This window comes from Numida meleagris, chromosome Z (genome assembly GCF_002078875.1).
Source record: "Numida meleagris isolate 19003 breed g44 Domestic line chromosome Z, NumMel1.0, whole genome shotgun sequence".
In the NCBI taxonomy this organism is placed as follows: Eukaryota; Metazoa; Chordata; class Aves; order Galliformes; family Numididae; genus Numida; species Numida meleagris.
Genome location: NC_034438.1, coordinates 10,197,987 through 10,218,156, shown reverse-complemented (window position 1 = coordinate 10,218,156; position 20,170 = coordinate 10,197,987). Strand labels below are relative to the sequence as shown.

Below are 20,170 nucleotides of genomic sequence, written 5' to 3'. Positions count from 1 at the left end.
TAAGACTAAGCTCACATTTTTTTACCAGTCTGAACTTTTTATGCACTGACCCTAGAGGTCTTATTCAGCTTCAGAACTACTAACAATTTAATGACCCTCACAGATGTTGTAAAGGAATACCAATAATTTTCTCAGGCTCTTTCTTTGTTTTTGAAAAGATTACAACTGCTCGCTTTACTCTTGTGCGTCTATTAGCTCTAAGATTGCCTCATTTTTTCCATTTGACCTTTTTTTTTTCATCTCAAAGCCTGGGAATGGATCAGGGCAAGCAGGTGCCAGGTTTTCTGTTGTTGTTGTTTCTTGCCAGGGCTCTTCTGGGCCCTGGAAGGATTTTTCCCTAGCCTCCTTTCAGGAGCTGTGCATGTTATCTCAGAGGCAGCAGCACTACTAATCCTGTAGGCTGAGATTCTGTGGTGCAACTGGCATATGAATGTTGTCCCATTAATGCAAAGCAATGTGAGGACTGTTGCCAAGTGAGGATCATAATAAATTGAGGGTTGAGTGTGACATTGTTGGATTCATCTGTCATATAATATTCTCATCCATCTCATTATATTCCAATATCACAAAATAGTCTTTTAGTGTATAGTTGGCAAGATTTCCTATGGAAATGCCTAAGAGAAAGAAACATTTCCCCTAGATAAGTAGTGAATGATTAAACATGTAAGAAAAACTTGGTAGCCAGATACTCTTAGAGTGCACTGGATATTATGGAAGAAGGCCAGAAGAACAGCAGCTCCAAAACTCTTTTCTGTTCTGAAGCTGTAATCTAACCAAAAGGGAGAATGGCCCCAGTGTGGTTTAAGGTAACACAAGATTTGCTTTAAATTATGGTGGTTGCAGTCACCCTAAAAAGAGCCCTGCATTAGCTGGAGATTTTGCTGAATGTGCCACTGCCTCCCTAAGTAGTTATGACTTCCCAAAACACACGATTTTAACAGATGGGATCTGGTGTCTGAGGACACGGTTCGTGGTTAGACTGTACTGTGCTCACGGTTTGGCTACACTGTGTGTGAGCAGATGCTCCAGCACAGCCTGTTTTCTTGCCAGCTTTTTTGCTCTGGGAAGCCACCAGCTGTTGTGGCCATATAATTATTTTATACTACCATGTGCTCCTTGCAGGTTATGTGTCTGATTCTTACACCTGACTTGTAAAACCCAACAGGGGGACATGTTCTCTTTCCCTGCTTCTGAAAACCAATTTGCTGTTTCTGGGTGACCTGTCAAAGCTATTCTGAAAAATGTAGCTGTCCAGGTGAGCTGAGAGGATTCAGTTGAAAAGGTCAAAATGCCATGTTATATTGCCATTTTCTCTCTGGCAGTACTTTACTGAGTATAATTTACAAGAACAAACATGCTTTTGAAAGAGATCTTCAACTTGTTGTCTTGCAAGCCATCCTTCATTCTACCATTAAGCTTCTCTCTGAAGTGAATTGCAGAGTGTGGGCCATCCACATGGATGTGGTGCGACACTTAAGGAGATTTGATCGTGTCAAGTTGATGGTTGGACTTGATGTTAAGCATCTTTTCCAACCTAAATGATTCTATAAATCTATATTCCCACCAGAGTCTACTGCAGGGCTGAAAGTTTGTAATTCACTTTTGCAGGCCTTGACAATCAGAACTCTGATTGCATTAAGGATACTAATTTAACTGCTGGCATCTAGATATCTAATTGCCTGGGCACTTCATTTTACAGCCTGCTCTTAGGTGACCCCCCAGAAAGCCAACAGGGTGACGGTGCCTTTTCCTGCAGCATACACTTCTGCCAGCTACATCTGCACAGGTGATATTGTGTGCTTACAAAAGGATATGGCTGAGCTGATCAAAGGGTTTCTTAGTGCTTGAATTGTTAGAGACACCCTGATACGACTGCAGGGAAGATTTTATGGAGAATATTTTCTTCTCCATTTAATATCCTCTGAAAAAGAAGCAAAATTGTCTATATGTAAGTATCTAACATAATGAAATAAAGAGAGCCTAGATAAAATTCTCCTACCTGGATTGAAACATAGTACTTCATTAATTAAAAATTCCTGAAAATATTTCTTAAGGAGGAACACTGCAGGAAATGTTAACATTTCATACTCTTTGATTCAGATGGAAAAGTAACATACAAGTGTTTCCCATTAAAAATCCCATAGGAATTCTAAGTTTCAACAAGTCCTAGTACCTAGTTCTAATAATCCAGTGTTGTCTTTCTTAATGCCTTCTGTGAGATCCAGAAAGCAGGCTGCTATTTAGGCAAGGATGTTGCAGCTCTTTTTTGGTTGCTTTAAGTTATTCTGTAGCCAAGTGGTTATACCCATTCCTGCAGTAATCAAATGTGCAGTTGTTCAGCTGCTGTATTGTTATACTCAAAAAAATACATGCATGATAGTAAATCTTTTGGTGAACACTGCATATTTTGAAAATCACAGTAGGCTGAAGTACTCCTGGCTCCTCAAAAGGGAAAAGATAAATAGAAGTGTGTTATATATCTAATATTGTTAGGTATGTTGAAAGGAATTTATACTCTACCTGATCTCTCTCTTCTGACTAACAGTAACTGAGAAGCTGATTCTCTACTGCTTTGTGCCTGGTTTAGTCATGTAATTGGTGTAGCACTGATGTAAACCGATGCCTGTTTAACTTGCACTTCTGTAAATGGCTGTATTTGGTGTCAGGCAGTGGTGGATCACATTTTAGAATATATAGGACGACAAAGCATATCAGCAAAGTCTTGCAGTGTCTTCATTATAGTTAGGCTGGAGCTTCATCAGAGCTAACTGGTATTTTTTGATGGGTTTCAAGAACCTGTTTGATTTATACAGAATCCTAGAGTGGCTGATGTCGTCAGGACCTCTGGATCCACCTGGCTCAACCCCAGCTCAAGCAGAGACCGCCAGAGCAGGTTGCTTAGGACCGTGTCGAGGTGGCTTTTGGAGCAGGCTCCATAACCTCTCTGGGCAACCTGTGTCAGTGCTCGGTCAGCTCTGTCCCCCCACACAGCAAGAAGGTTCGTCATGCTCGTCATAGGCAAGAGCATACACCAGAACAAGAGGATCAGACTGAATATAAGTAAATGTATTTTCATCATGACAGTTAAACATTCAGCAGGCTGTCCCAGTGATATTGTGCAGCCTCCATCCATGGAAGCTTTCAAAACCAGGTAGAGCCAAGCCATGAGCGGCCCATTCTGAATTGTTGTCTGACTCTGCTCTGAACCAAAGGTTGAACTAGAAGCCTCCTGAAGTTCATTCAAACCTGAGTTATCCTATGAGTCTGTGATTCCAAGTTTCCTAGAGTTTCCTGGAAAATGAGTAGTAGTTGAAGGCAGAGATGGTGCTTTAAGACTTACAAAATACATAATGGAAGTTTAATTTATTCCTCATTGTCAAAAACAAATACTTCAGTATTCATAAGGATTCAGACATGATTTCATGTGCAGAATTTTGAATGTGACTTCATCCTTTGAAGGGCTGCTTGGGACAGTGCCATGATCTGTCAGTTGGAGTAGCTTTAAAAGTCTGAATGCTGTTGAAGTCTGTAGAGCAAGACTGGCAGCTGGCCTGAGGGAATATCAGATCTTTCCCTCAGACTTGTAAAGGAAGGAAATGAACTGGGGGTCTAAACTATAAAACACAAACATATTGTGCAGGCAATCCTATGTAAACAAACACAGGATTTAATGCATACGTAATGCACACAATGCCTCCAGTCCTCACTCCTTTAGTATCCCATCAGGTGGAAACAACTCTGAACTGGCTCTATGGATGCAACAACTCCGTAAGTCTGTAGAACATAGGGCTATGTCCCTGAGTTCTCTGCCACACGTGAGCTGGCCTCTTCTTATAGAGGCATCGATAGATATTTCAGGGCTAGAATCTCTGTAATTAATCCACATTAAGTGTATTTGTGTACTTGCATGCTAGCTTTCTGGATTAGGTTTTTATCACGTATTCCCCAAGCAGGCTTACACATTTGATATTTAAAATGGAGAAATGTTAAGAATTCAGGAATGCAGACATCGAGATGAAATTACAATTTCTTTTGGAATGCCAACAAAAATGCTGGGAGACTGATGAGATTTCCTGTCATATCAGTCTGTAAAAACCTGTCCACTGTTTTCTTGTTTTCCTTGGAAAGGCTCGGTATTTTAACTAATTAATTTTCTAATTCCTCACATGCCATTCTTTAGGCATTGCAGGGCAGGTGTCCATTGATGCCAATGGGGACAGATACGGGGATTTCTCAGTGATTGCAATGACAGACCCAGAGGCCGGCACACAGGAGGTAAGAAAACAGCATGTCATCAGTTTACTTGGAGGGTATCTGTCTATTAAATGTTTACATTAAAATGGTGTTGCTTAACCATGTCAACCTGCAGCCCATATAATTTCTTTAAAAAAATTTATTGAAGTAATTATCCTAAACAATTTTTAAACTTTAAACTTCTTTGACAGTTCCACGTGTATTTCTTCACATTATGCTAGTCTTTAAAATTTAAAAGATGAAAACTGACATGCTAGCTAAGCCCTCATAAATTGTGAATATGAGAAATTATTGTTTAAAATAATTAAGTCCTTCTTCTCAAAAGGACCATTGGGCACAACATATTCCACTTGGGTTATTCCACTGGAGACAGCAGGAGCAGAAACAGAAGGGAAAAGCAGCCTATGCAAAGTAGCACCAGTTGCACACAGTGAACAGCATGGCTGGGTTGTTTATTAATGCACAGCCCTAACTCAAGTGGCAGTATACAGCTTCTGTTAGTTGTACTGTTAGTTGCAAAGTAAATGTCAGCATAAGTTTTACTGGTGTCCGCATCTTCACGAAGAGCCCAACAAGCTCAAAAGCGAAGCAGCATTCAAACTGTGGTGGACATTTCTCTGTGTGGAGTCTGGTGAAATTATTATTCTTGTCACCGCTGCAGCAACAACAAATTCAAGAAGCCTTTTTGCATGAGTAAGGATGTCTGATGAGTTTTCATGTGTAAAAATTATTGAAAAACTCCAGCAGTAAACTGCAGGCACTCCCAAGGTAGGAGTAATCATCATTAATTGAAGTTAGGAGGACAAATCAGTTGGGATAAGTTTGGTATGAACAACTTGTACCTTTTCTGTTTGTTCAGCCCATTAGCTCTTTATCCTGTTTATCAATTTAATCTCCTTCTCTTAGCCTTCCTTCTGTTGTTCTTTCACTTGCAGTTTGAATTGTCTTTTATTTCCTTCATGTTACCTTTGACTTTTTAACGTGTTGCTCATTTTAGTTTCTCTCCGCTTTATGGTGTATATACCTACAATTAGCCTGCTTTACATGTGATTACTTATTATTTGTATTTGCTACATTCATTTCTGTCTTCATCCCTCACTCTAGAAATATTGTTTCATTGATTCTTTGTTTTATTAATTTTGCCAATTTCTCCTATGCCAGTACGTGAACATTTATTTCTCAGCTGAGCTGAGCCAGATGAATCCCTGTTTGAGCAGAGCTGTTTTTCCAGGACCATTCAGAGTTTAAAGCTGAAAGGTCCTGGTGAAACAACAGATTACCTAGTCCAGTGGTGGCTTCACTACAGGCATGCAGGTTGTTAACCCTTGTATGGCGCCGTGTAGTTTGCATGTGGCTAGAGCTCACGCTGCAACAGGCACTCATTTTTTCATCTGGAAACTGTCTCCCAAACTCCCTCAACGCATGTTTCAGTGTTTAACCACTTTTACTTTTTAAAAATCTCTATCCTATTTTTGCTTTGAATCTGTTTGGTTTCTGTTCATAGCTATGTATTATTCTTAAGCCTTTCTGCATGCTTTCACGTTTTGTAAGTCCTGATGATAGAGGAGGACTCTCCCACTCCAATTTGACAAATTATACAGTCTCCCAGTTAAGTCTGTTGCCTGCAAACGCAACAGACTTTCTTACAAGTTTTTAACTCCAGATGAAATACTGGAAGAGAAATTAACTCCTTTATTTAGAGTGAAATCTACCTCTAAATACCTAACCAGGGCAAGTGCTATCTGTCTTTTAACTCTTTCTCTTCAAAGTAAAATAAAAGACTGGAGCAGGATATCAGTGTCTTTAATTCAAAAACCCTACTTCTAAAACCTAATTGTAGCTTTATAGGTATTTCTTATTCATAGTTGGACAAATACTTTTGATGTGTTTCTGCCGTCACTGCTGAATACTTCAGTGTTATTGTATTTGGACTCTTTCCTTCACTAGTGTGCACAGATTTTTGGAATTATTTTCAGATAAGTTAGCTACTACTAGCACAACTTAATCCTGCAACTTTGCAGTAGATCCAAAGCATGCTACTTTGAATTAAAGACGGAATTTATGCCTGGGGACAAGACTGAAATTCTAAAGTATCTTGATGAATTGGTCTGAAATAATAGCCCACGCTACCAGAATGATAAGCACAAAATGCCCTTCCTGTGTAAATATAGACCAGTGCAGAAATAGAAGGTACGGAATGACTGGCTCTGTAGAAGTTCTTCAGGAGATCTGAAGATTTAACTGAACGTGATCATGTATCTCCTGGACCTTGCAAAATAGATAAGTCCAGTACACAAAATACTTTAAATGACACTTTCTCTTGGTCGAGTGACAGTCCTGAGCATTCATTCTGGTATAGAGGAATTGAAAAAAGCCCAAGGAGAGCAGGAGGAATATTCAAAGAGTGAAAAAAAAACTTGTGTGAACTGGATTTATACAGAAAAAAAGACTGAGGGTGGAACAGGTAAGAGTCTATGAATATGTAAAGGGATATTTCAGAAAGAAAGAGTCTCTATGTTGACCGGCAATTGGATAAGTAGTAGTGGGTAGCTGCAACAAGGGAGATCTTGCTTACACGCAAGGAAAAATCACTGAGAGGAATGATAACTAAGTTCCAGAATACTTGCCTACAGAAATTGTCAAGTCTCCATCTTCAGAGGCTTTTAAGAGCAGGTTGGATAAACATATTTCAGGAATGCTCTTGTTCAGTTGATCCTGCCTTGGGGCAGAGCATGGACTGCATAACCTCCTGAAGACCTCTTCAGCCATGTCCTTTGTGATTCAGCATTCAGACACAGGAGCACAAGGAATTGGTGCAGCATTCCTTTTTGTTTTACGTCTCCAACACGATATGAAAATCTGTCATCTTTCTTTTTTGCATAGGTGATTGGAGACTACTATGGAAAGCAGGGGCGTTTTGAAATTCGATCAAATGTGAAATATCCTTGGAATTACGGCAGGCTGAGAGTAGATGAAAGCCGAGTTTTGGAGCACACAAACAATACACCATGTAAATCATGTAAGTTTAAGACTTAATGCTTCTGTGCAGCCATCAGAGGGAGGAATCCATGTAGTGAAGCAGCATAACGGGCCTTATTAAATTGCCTAGCATTGTTGTCCAAGTTGGACATCATGAGTGTGTCTCCCTGCTGACTCCTTGTGAAGCCAAGGTCTTGCAGCCTCAGACAGTATGTGTTCTGAATCACTTTCCTGAATTTAAACATGCTAGTAGTTGTATTGCCTGCATGAGGTGCAGCCCAAGGCCCTGAGGCTTTGCAACCTTCCAGGGGATAAAAGGTAAAATCTCTTTCAGCCATGAAGAAAGATATAACTGAAACCCTGAACAGAGAATAAACTTATCGATAATTAGCAGGTGGGGAGCTCAGTTCTGCCAGTGCTTGCTCTCCCAGTGCAGAATGATTTTCAACTCTATCTGAATGCTCTGTGAGGGGACAACTAGGCAGAGAAGAGGTAAAGTAGGTGGAGCCAAAAACTGTGAATCTGGAAGGCTGCGGTTTCCATGCACAAATAATATTAAGCACACATCCTGGTGTACAGAGACAAACCCCTCAAATGATCAGGGATAACTTAAGAGGAAGGAGCAGTTTAATTTCCTTAATATTTCTCTGTCTCAGAGGGTTGGAGCACCTCTCCTGTGAAGACAGGCTGAAGGAGCTTGGCTTGTTCAATCTGGAGAAGAGAAGGCTGCGGGGAGACCTCATTACAGACTTCCAGTATTTAAAGGGAAATTATAAACAAGAGGGAAATCTTGTTTAGATAGTGATAGTGATAGGACAAGGGGAAATACCTTTAAAGTGGAAGAGGGTAGATTTAGACTAGATATTAGGAAGGAATTCTCTACTATGAGGGTGAAACGCGTTGCCCTGAGAGTTTGTGGAAGCACCCACTCTGGAGGTGTTCAAGGCCAGGCTGAATGGGGCTTTGAGCAACCTAGTTTAGAGGGAGGTGTCCCTGCCTATAGCAGGAGGCTTGGAACAAGATGACTTTAAAGGTCTCTTCCAACCAAAACCATTCGATGATTCTATGACTGAGCACTTGGCAACCCTGCCAGTGGCAGGGGGCTGGGAACCTGATGATCTTTGAGGTCCCTTCCAACCCAAGCCATTCTATGATTCTGTGATTCTGTGTTCCATTCCAAAAATCCAGGTAGGCATGAAAGAAGGGAGCAGGCTGTATCCACATAAAAATGATGTTCTTTGCAGAATACTAGTCCCTACTTGGGCTCTCCTGTACCCACTGTGTCCCTGGCGCAAGAAGAAGCTTGAGTGGCTTTGACTTGAAAAGGCATAGATTCTTGGTACTGTGAAAAATCAGTCATTTTAATAAACTTGGCTGATGAGAGGTTATGATCCTAAACCAGATGAAATACAATTGTTTCTGTTATAATGGTTCAAGGCACATCCACTGCTGATTCCCATTGTGCTCATTGCTATAGTCCTGTCTTGTGTTATGATTCAGACCAAGCTGTCCAGACCAGTTTCTTAACAACATGTGTATAATCTCTATTTTTGACTTTTTTGACTTCATCTGACAGTGATCTTGGCTCCTTATTTAACTACAAGGAGAATAGGGACAAAAAATACAATGTCAGGAACTGGAGTAGAAGAGATTCCCCTTGGAGTCCTGAATTCTGAAGGCTTTACTCATTATCTGGTATTGGTCATTCATTTCCTAGTCATGTTTATTTTCCAATATGTGAATGCAAATAGTTCTCATTATGAACTCTGATTGTTTATTTTTCCCTTTTTCAAGCAGGTGGTCTAGGAGAATCAGCAGTTACAGGAATAGTCGTGGGTGCCTTACTTGGAGCAGGATTGCTAATGGCTTTTTACTTTTTCAGGTTAGTCCAATTCACTGAATGTTCCTTCAGCTCTTTGCTCATTATCCACAGCTTTTAGCTCCTGGAAGCACATCCCTGATGGGAGACAGAATGGCACCATTATCGTCTGTGGTAACATTCCCACCATAGTGAATACACTTTGCTTGTACTTTTGTTTGAATCCAAATAATTGACTCAGGGCCTCATCCTGTAACTGTTTACATCTCTGAGTAACTTTGCTCATGGAACTAGTTCCAGTTAGTTCTGTTCATTCACAGATACCTTATTAAATTACCTTGGCCTTGAAAGCCTTCTTTGATCAGCATTCCTTGGCAGAACAATTGTGCAGTCTGTGATCATGTAAGAGATTTATGTCACTTGCCTGGTACCATGCTTTATTTTTGAACATTGAGTGGAGTTGTAGTGGAAGCTAGAAAGAGATGTCTGGTTTGGTTTAAGAGAGCATTTGGAATTCAAAGCTGTGTGTTTAACTTAATAAGCTGAAGTCAGTGGAGGGTGATCAGTGTTTTATTCCTGTTTAGGTAAAATGACTCTTACATTGCTAGGCAGTAGATATAAAGTCTTGAGACTTGATCCTACGTTGCCAGACCAAATTATTCTTATACCAGTTCAGCATCTTATATATGGTATGTTTTATCCTTTTATGATATAAAGAGCAAATGCAAATAGGAGAATAGAATTAACCTCTGCACATAAGAATCAAACTTTTTTTAACAATGAAAAAACAACTTTATAAAAAACATGTTAACAAAATGAACAGGCAATACCTTTGTCAGTTTACTAGCACATTAATGGGGTTTCAAAAGATCTAAGAACCAGGATGAATACAACAAATACTTAACAATATTTGGTGCTTATATCATGTTTTGTTTGGGTCTGAAACAAGACAAGTTAACTGGGACTGATTAAAGACTGTTTGTCTTTAAAAAAAAAAAAAGAAAAGAAAAGAAAATACAACTGTATCTTTATATTCTAGTTCATCAGAGGCTCTTGCATCTTTTTATACATTCCCAATCCAAGCTGGTAATTTCAGGTTTTTTTGTTTGTTTGTTTGTTTTTTTAAGTATTGCTGATACCAGGAGGAATTGCTAGTTGAGTACAAGAAATGGGGCAAAAGGCATACCTAAGCAGATATAAAAATATACAAAGATCATTGTAGGAACAGGTCTTAAACTCTAAGTCATCTGACACTAAGATCTGAGTTGGAAATCCATGTGAAAAAAGATGGATCAACAGTCTTTGTATTTACAGTCAGAGGGGAGAAATGAGCACTTTTTTGGGTGCAGTTCTCGTCATCTTCATGTAAAAGCCAAAGCAGGTCAGCAGAATTCCTTCTCTCCATCAACTGAAGGAATCAGCGGGTACAATCTTAGATGAAGCTGTGCATTGCAGACATCTCCTTGGGTGAATTTACGCTGGCAATCCAATTTGTACCCATTCAGAAAAGGAGTAGAGGCAAACTTATAACTCCACTAATAGTATGCACTTAGGAAACGTAGCATATCAAGAAGTATGGGTCAGATTTTCAGTAAATGCATTTCTAGAAATTGTGTACCTGAAAATGATGTTTTACCTGAAGCTTATGTAGCTTTCAGACTGCATACGCACCTTCTGATTACATTGCTTTAATCATTTGGGTCTGTAATCAGTACAAATGGGCATGGAAACTCAGTTTTGAGCAAGTGTGCAAACTCCATTGAAAGATCTGGATTGTAGTTCTGATACCTGTTTGAAAGGATTTAAACTCAAGGAGCTGCATTTCTGAAACAAGGGCATGTCTGTGTGGATGAGCTGCTACTGAGTGTGTGCAGGCTCACCTGTGGAAGGCTGGCATAAATTAAGTAAAAAACATATTTTTTTCTGATTACTTTTAAGCCTATGGATACAGACATAGTTGTCTAGGGAACATGTAGGTACACAGCTTCTGCTGAGTCATATTATCCGAATTAAAACCTTGTTGTTTTGAGAATCCTTCCACCACCACATACCTTGCTTAGGCTTCTGCTACACATGCAAGTGGAACAGAGGATAGAATCGTGGCATTCAAGGATTTTGTCATGCATCTACTCAAGAAGTACTGTGTGCAGGTGGGGCTGAACTAATGCCCTTCTGGAGCATTGGTCTTGAGATTCAGTGGAAGCATAAATGCATGAAAAGTAAATGTGGTAGTCTTACGATTTGGCGAGAAGATTTGGGTACTAAAGGGGAAACTGAAAGGCAGCCAGAGGCAGTGTGACGTATAAATTAGTACAACAGGATCCATCAAAAGGCCCTGGAGGAAGGCATACAGTAAAAAGTGTGTCTATTCCATGAGCAATTGTATTTACATCTTAGCTACATGCTACATCCCTTTTCTTAATTCATCTTACTACCTCTTCTGATATTATAAACATAGTAGCTTTCTCTGTGGGAAATGGGAGGATTAGTTAGCTAACATACAGTTTCAGTAAGAAATGCAACTGAATAAAGAGTCAAATCCATTGTTTGAACTCTGCAGAAAGTGCCCCCTGTACACAGGAAAGAAGTTTGGCTTTGATCAGTGTAAGGCAGTGATGTGACACAGTTCACACGACATTTCACAAAAACTTCCTAATCACTTAAATCAGAATTTTTCAAAGAAGCAAATGTCTGTGTCTTGGTGCTTTGAGACTGCTGTGTGACAGTCATTCTTGAGCCTGGGTAAAATGTTTCAATGCAAACTGCTTTAATCTTTGACCAGGGTTTCACATTCTGTCACATTTCATTTTTCAACTGGAACCCAGCTGTCCCCTACAGGCATTCTTTATAAGGAAGGTCCTGTTATCCTATAGCTGGAGAAGGATTTCTCACTCTGTTCCTCTTCTTTCATGCAGAAAGAAATACAGAATAACTATTGAGAGACGAACTCAGCAGGAGGACTGTAACATGGGGAAACATCGGCAGTTACGCGAAGACTCCATTAGATCTCATTTTTCTGCTGCATAAAGAAGAAGAAAAATAATCCCATTCTTCCTGGGGAAAAAAAAAAGAATTAGGGGAATGGGCGCAACCAAAGACATGAGTGTAAAAAAGAAGAGGCTCTTGAGGAACTCACTCTTTTAAGCAGTAATTTTGTCTTAATTTTTTTCAGAAGCTCAGGAATGGTTTACTAATCACATGATGCCGCATGGCCTTTCATCTCATGAACAAAAATGATGCAGTTTGGTGTTACAGGATGTACTTAATATGTAAAGACAATATTTCTTAAGACATGTATTAAGAACGGCAGATATGTGTTTAATTGATGGGGATGCTGTATTGTTTCCCTTTTTTCAGCTCCTTCTGCCACCTTCCTTAGTTGCACCTCGCTCATGGGTATCAAATACAGATTCACAGACACAAATGCTAGTTTGCTGTCGAACTGAAAAGATGAAAAAGATGAAAAGATCAAAAGTACTGATTCTCCCTCTTATGTACCGGGAGTTTAGAAAAAACTCCAGTGAAGTATGTGGAGTTTCGCTGGTATGAAATAGTGAAAGAGAAGAGGCCTCCAGAGCAGATGGGCTAATTCTGCAGTCTTATATGTATTTTTATTGTGCTCTTTTCTTTCCACTCAATCACCTTTCGGAGCCCATGTGGAGCCTTTTCCTGTTCCCAATGAAGTCAATGGCAAAATCCCATTAACTTCAGTGAGCACAGGATTGCATCCAAAATATGTAAATACAAAGGAGTTTGTATAGCTGAGACAGTTCAAAAGAGGGTCTTTTTTGTGTGTAAAAATGACATTAATGCTACCATTTTAGTTTTAGGATATTTTTTATCTTGTATTTTTCTATTAAGATATCTATTTTTGCTTTGGTAGGCTTAAAACTTAAGGGGGATAATGTTTTGAAGACATATTTTTTATGATAGGAGTAACACGCAAGGAAAGTCAACAACAGTAAATGCATTTTAGAATCAATATTTAGGGGAGGAGAAGTGACTTTATGGAAAATAACAAACTTTTTAGCCCACTTTCTTCTCCAGGTGTATGTGTCCTGCGTACAGTTATTTAAACAATATAAATGCAGTTACCAGATCGCTTATGTGATGATAACTCTGATCCTGAAGATAATGAACTGTTTGTGTGTTAAACAGTCCCACATTAGTCAGTGACACTAACTTCACCTTTGTACAATTAAACACACAAACAACTATCTTCAGAATCAGGATTGTAAAACACTACTCTAGGACTGACTTTAATCCCACTGCCATTAGTATGCCTGGGAACTTTGCCATTGACTTTACTAGGAGCAAAACTGAATCTGTGATGAATTAGCTACTGACAGGTTATTTCACGTTAGACAGATGAGAGGTCTTTCTAGTCAAGAAACGGAAATGAACAGCACGTAATATAAATGATGAAGACGACCTGTAAAAATACTGTCTGTGAGAAAACCCAGCTATGACTATGATTGTAACGCATGAAATCTTCTGGCTTATCTTATTCTGATTTCATAAGCAGAATTTTTCTAGTCTCAGGAGTCATAGTCAGACTTTATACAATGGTTATTCTCAAAACTGGCACCAAAGCCTGTGTTCTACAAAACTTTTATACTATGAGAAGCCAGAGTGAAAATTCAAAGAAACCATTTTGATGTAGCTAGAAGTGAATGAAGAGCAAAAGCTGGCTCTGTTTTCTTTCTGCTGTCTTTTGTTGGTGGGGAAATACTCCATGGAATAATTCATTGGACTGTTTTTGCTATTTCTTTCATTGCACTATCTCTTAGCATACGCAGTGGTTATCACCTGCTTGCTGATCGTCAGGAGAGCTGCAGGATAAATGATGGCCATAAAATGGGTAGATTTCAGGATTTTAGGCGTCTTTAGGATTTACTGTAACAGTTATTATTCACGTGGTAGATTTATCTCATCCTGTTTTCCGATCAAGATCTGTATGACTTCTGCAAAGGAACGATATCCAAAGTAACACTGAGACTAGTGGACAGCTTTCTGAAGTAGACTCCTCGTCTCATGGGCATCAGAGAAGGGTGTCGGCTAGAACAGTATTCCAACTGTCATACAGTTGGAGAGAAAAAAGACTTCCTGATTAGTTTCTGGAAAAATTTAAAAATAATTGAGTTTATCTTGTCAGTGGGTGTGGTTTTGTTTGTTTGTTTGTTTGCAGTTTTTGGTTGATTGGTTGAGTTTTAAAAAAGAAACTAATTTCAGAGAGAACTTTAATCTACTTTTGTTTTGCAAGTAGGCCTTTCTTTATTTTTACTTTCTTTTGTCCTTTAGACTACTTTGCCATAGCAAAAAGGAAGGAAAATTTTTAAGCATGTAGAGAAAAAGGGTATGATTTGAAGGATAAACTTTTTTAGACATGGTAATTGCTATGAGTTATCTTGCCAGTTTGAACTGGCACCAAACTAGCCACTAGTTAGGGAGCAAAGCGGTGTTGATCTGCCTTTTTCCTGTGCTGTACACAGCCAGGTCTGAGCAGAAGATCAGAGCGATGAGATCTGTCTGAAGCAACACATTGTTGGGGCAACTTTTTTGTTTTGTGGCATCTCATTATAACTAAGCATTCTTTAAAAAGTAGAACAAAAGGTCACTCCTCAGTTAAAATGACAATTCCTCTTCCCAGATTTTTGTAGGATTTTTAATCACGGCTTCAGGAAGTTTCGTTCTGAGATGTCTGTTTGTGGGATGCTGATGGTGGCCTGGCCACAACTTTACATCCCAGCACCTCTCATTTTCTAAAGGCAAACCTTTCTTGCATGTTAGAGTATTTTAGATTAACAGGCATAATCTTTCTAATTTGGTGTACACCTGTGAATTTTTCCCACAGAACCATGGAGATCATGTAAGGTGTTTCACGTAAGTAAATTCCTCTATAGCATAAACAAACTTGCCCTTCATAGCTGCCCTCAGCAGGCCTCCTGCTAATCGTTCACAGGTCTTCCAGGAGCCACAGATCAAAAACTGCCTTGAGTTTACATTATTCATCAGGGTTTCTTTACTATCTAATGTCCTTTTCCTTTTTGGTTCATATGCATTAGCTCAATGCCACAATGTTTAGGCTTCAAACTCAGTAAGGAAATGTTTAATCAAAGTAATAATAATTGATTCTCAAAACAGTTTTCAAAACCCACATTTTTGGCTTCAACAAATTACCTGTGTTACAAATATACATTACAGAGCAGCACAAGGAGAGCCTTGACTCAGCCTAGCACTTCAGAACACGCATGAAATGTGCTCGACTGCAGCTTGTAAGTGCTTTACTCACTTGGGACCAAAGGGTACCGTACTGGCCATGGCCAAACCAAAGGGAATCTTGCCTTGTGCTTGAATTGGAGTGAGGTTGGCAACAGAGTCCATGTCTTTATTTTGAAATCTCACACCTATGACTATAATTGGTGAAATAGAACTGGTGGCTTCACATTTTTGGCAGTGGAAAATTCTGATAATTTGGTATTTCATTAAATTACCAAATATCAGGCAGCTTAATAGCTGATTCACCTCAAAATTCTTTTCTAGAGAATAAGATGGACAAATCCTCTGATGTCACTCCCTTACTTGAAGCACGTGTACTTCCACTGCAAGTTGGCTGTTGCAGCATGCTCTACAACAGAGAAAGATGAAGCAAAACTTTCAGTAGGACCTGTGATTTAGTATGCTGAGACCCACAGCTTTAGTGAGATGCCTAATGCTTTGGTGTGGACCTCAGGTAGTTTGGAAAGTTTTGCTTATGGACGGACATTTGTGTGCCCAGAGCTGTCTGTGACTGTCATCATAACCAGTTAATTCTCAGTTCCTTCTGTGATATGCTTCACTGAGAATATTCAACCAATGCTGAAAATTGCAATAGGAATACTGTGCATTTTGCAGGATTGTGGCCAGAATTCAGCTTATTAAGGAGTTGCATTCATTCATTTCTGAAAATAAATTTTATTGATCTATTTTCAGTTTGTTTTTAAGAAATGGTTAATTGCATTACTGAAAGTATTTTACAGGGTTTTAATGGACAATTATTAAGGTGTAATTAATACTTTGAAAGCAGAGGGAAGGATGGGAGCTAGACAAAATAAGAACATGCTCCATGACAACATGTTTTAGTGTGAAGTTGATCTCTCATTTTTTGTCTTGGAGATCCAATCACTCTCTCCTTAAGCAAAACAAAGAAAACCTTCCATTGATTCAAGGGAAGTAAACTCAGGCCCTCACTGAAGTGTCTTCAGGCTTTAAATTCAGCATCTTGAAGCAGTTCAGAGTGAATTTCTCAGCTTTGGAGTAGAACAGGCTGCATCAGCCTTAGCTGACCTTGGCTCCGGAGCGATTTTCACCTCATGAATGCCGTAATGCTCCTGGAAAGCTAAGAATAGACATCAAAGACAGGAAGCTAATAGTCCTGGTCGTAAATTTCTTTGGCAATTCAGTCCACCTTTTCCGGAGCTCAAGACAGTTCCACATCCTTCACTACCCTCCTCTGTGCTTCAGAGTAGCCATGTAGCCATTCTGTTTTTTTAAATAAAGCAGTTGAGGTTTTTTGCTCATTTTCTCCCATAGTGGAGTGAACACTGTTGAATTCCCTATTTTTTAATGCCCTTTTCTCCAGTTTCAGAAGTACTCTGAAAAGAGACAGCTATTTTCCATCACGTACTCAGACATTCTCCCAGTTCCTTGGGAGGTGGCTTTTCTGTAGTTTCGGCCCATGCTTGTTGACTTGCTGTTCAACTGCCTGCACACCTTGCGTTGGCCACGTCAGCCAGCTGCTACTGGAGATTTAGGGCCAGAATTGTCCAGTGTTGCCTGTCAAGTAAACAAGGCTGAAAAATTGGATTAGCTAAAAACTTTGTGGAGTTTAAGTGGAATTTTGAGGCTGGCATCCTTTTAAGAACATCCAAGGCTGGCACTGCAAATTGAAGTTAGTGATTCCTTGGCACCTGTTTGCTGCAGGACTGAGCTCACAGGAAGTGCAGTGATCCAGGTGTGAGCAGATGATGTCAGGTGTCATGAGCCACAATTTTTACCCTAGTTGTTGTTAAAAAATGACACCGAGCATACTGACCTGCCTGTGAGGCAAATGGAAGCAGATATGTTTCCTGTGGTACATTACTTTTTCTGTGGGTCAGGAACACGTCCTAGTAACTTCTGTCACAGCAGTGAATGATGAAGGGATTCATTCTGTGGCACATCTTTTTCAGGAGGCAGCGTTAGCCCTTTTTAGAAAGAAAGGAAAACAGAAGTTACTTTCTGGAATACATTTTGAAGACATGCTGGAAAAAGCTTTGCCTTCAGATGTGCTGTGCATACTCCCTTCCTCCCCACCTTTCTTTCTTGCTGCTGAAAGCACAAAAAGATTTGTGTGTGTGTGAAACCTTTCAAGTGGAAGAATGGAAGCATGTGCACTGTGCCCATCCCTGCTTAGAGACAGAAATGAATTCCAGCGGCTTCAGACCTGTATTTTTTCCATTCTCAGATACCTTTTAACATCCTAACTCTTGAGACTGATTAAAAATGATTGATGAAATTAAAACAAGTAGCTGTTTGTGAGAGACCTCAGACCTGGCTGTCTACGGGGTTCAGCAGGCGGTGCAGCAGACTTTGTTCATGTCTTTTCTCTTCTAGAGGATGACAGGAAGCCTAAGAACTTTGGCTTACCCCAGTGAAGCCTTAAGTCTGGCATTAGTGCATCTCTCCCCTTATCTCACCAATAAGAGAAGAAAGGATAAAGGTTAATATTGGAGTTTTTAAGAGGTCAAGGCTGGTTTTGATCAAGACAATAACGCTGCCATGGCTTTGAGGCTTTTTTGGGCTCATGTTTAGTTATGTCCAGTGTATCATTACATAGACTGTTTTATTATGCTATTACTTCTTCCAGAATTTACCTTTCAGGATGCCTCTTAACCAACATACATCGAACTTACAGCATACGGAACGAGCTTTCAAAAGGAGAGGCTTAGAGTTCACTCAAAATCTCTCACTAACCACTAACTTAATATTCTACATCAAAGGCAAAATATTCTTAATAATATGACACTGTTAAAATGTATGTTAAGCTATAATACTTCATAAAATCTTATGTGGACTCACTAGGTGTTACATTTTTGAAAGGTTAAAATCCAATCTGTGTGAACTGTTGCTTGGTGTTACTGTCACGCGAATGTTTCTAGAGGACACTTGAGCACGCAAAGAAATGTACCAAAAAGGGTGTTTTAAAATGATCTTGTTTTAATGGTTGCTTTTGTAATGTCAACTGATATGCACAAGGAACACACAGTTCTTTCCCCTCAAACTATGATCAGGTGTTTTGCTATTGTTATGCAAACCTTCAGCAGACATAACCAGCACGGCTATGCTGATTCATGGTTGTTGATGGTCTGGACTTCTCTTTCTCTGTGAAATTCATATGCAGTGTGACAGAAGAACAAGCCACACTAAAAAGTCAGTATCACGGCTCCTAATTCGTAGCCAGTTATCCTGGTGCTACATGAGGCGATAAACATGTCCTCTTTTATTTGGTATATCCCTCATGTAGTTTTGTGGCAGATGATGCAATGAATTCTGCAGTAAAGGTTGCAAAAGTTGAAAATATCTGTTCTGGATATAGGGAAAATACTCGGGAATTTATTATTCCCCTATGAAGATACCATTGACTGTACTGAGAGTGGGATCAAGCTCTTTTTGCACAGTGCACGGTCTTTATTGTTCAGTAGCTAATTTTTCGAGGCTCAGCAGAAGGATTATTCACCTTTTAAATCCTACGTAGCCCCAGTATCTAACATTTAAATGGGAATTAAGGGATGTGTAGGACCTGGCCAGGTTGTACCATGCCCATACACAGATACATGCAAGTAAAAACATTTTTGCTGTGCAGGTCTGAAAGTTCTGAGAAGACATAGATAGAAAGGCAGGATGAAAGCAATGGGTAGAATTTGCTGTGTTTCTTGTGCATAAGGTGTAATAATCACACACAAAAAAAGAGGACTCAGGATAGACACTGTGGACGTTAACTTTGTCCCCTATTTGGGGGTGATACTGTTCATTATTAATGTAAAAATACTGGACAACAGAGAAACCTATTATCAGTCTAGTAGAAAATGAATGGAAAGCTGCACAGTATATTGTACTGATGTAAGTAGAACTATCTGCATATAATGTGATTTTATTTATTGTTGTTTTTGTGTAGAGAAGAGTGAGTATTCATGACTGTGGATATAACCTTTGTTTATGTGTTTAATGTATTTTATTTCTTTTAAAACTTGGTCATTTAAAATATCTACATTCATTGGTGTCCTTTGACTTTTTATTATGTGTGTTTTCTTTTACACATTTTAAAAATGAGAGAATATCACATACCTAAATTGTAGCAAAATGTTTCCATTAAAGAAATAGGAATATGATATCATCTGTTTCCCTAGCGTCTTTTGTCACGTGTTCACTATATTTTTCAGTCTGTTTCACTGGTACCTTATCAAGTGAGCAGTGTTTTTTCTATCTTGCAGAAGAAGCAAAACATATACATTTTACCAACGTACAAGCTCATTTCTTTGCAGCAATCTTATCAAATTGGGGTTGTTTCATTCTGTTTCTCTACTGTGCTTTTAGATACATTCTTCAAATTACCCTGTTTTGTCTAGCTGCCTGCTTTCTGTAAGCGTGTGTCTGTTGTAGCAGTGTTGCCAAATTTAAGATTCATGCTTGAGACTATGCCAGACCTTTATAATCTAAACTAGCCGGGAAATGAGTATGAGGAAGAAATAATCTGATCACACTCATATCAAAACTGCAAGTACCAACAATTCGCTGGGGAGCTGATAAAGAGAAGGAAACATCCTCTGAGTTAACTATGGACTTAAAATCTTTCTGCAGCCCAGGAAAGCAGGAAGAGTGAAAACACAGGCTTGGAGAGGCCCATTCAATTAGTAGAGAATTTAACTACTTTCCTAGCTGCAATGCTTTTCACTGGTAAATGTCCAAATGTGTCATTAAATTTAATTAACTCAGTATTGCCAACAAGTAAACAAATATTACCAGTTTGTACAGCTGATTAAAGGTGCAAAGAGATTAACTTTCCTCAATTTGCATGAAATGTTATCTGCATATATTAAA

At 39.2% G+C, this 20,170-nt stretch overlaps 1 protein-coding gene across 2 annotated transcripts in view; it reads left to right on the top strand.

Moving 5' to 3' along the window:
- The window catches only part of NPR3 (natriuretic peptide receptor 3), a 47,973-nt gene extending 28,510 nt beyond the window's left edge, over positions 1-19,463 (top strand). The window contains exons 5-8 of one of the 2 annotated variants that reach the window (XM_021380467.1): positions 4,181-4,275; positions 7,138-7,273; positions 9,028-9,115; positions 11,968-19,463. In XM_021380467.1, the coding sequence (XP_021236142.1) occupies positions 4,181-4,275; positions 7,138-7,273; positions 9,028-9,115; positions 11,968-12,079 (431 nt within the window). In that variant the 3' untranslated portion in view covers positions 12,080-19,463. The remainder of the gene's footprint in view (positions 1-4,180; positions 4,276-7,137; positions 7,274-9,027; positions 9,116-11,967) is intronic. The other variant, XM_021380468.1, reaches the window with a different exon arrangement.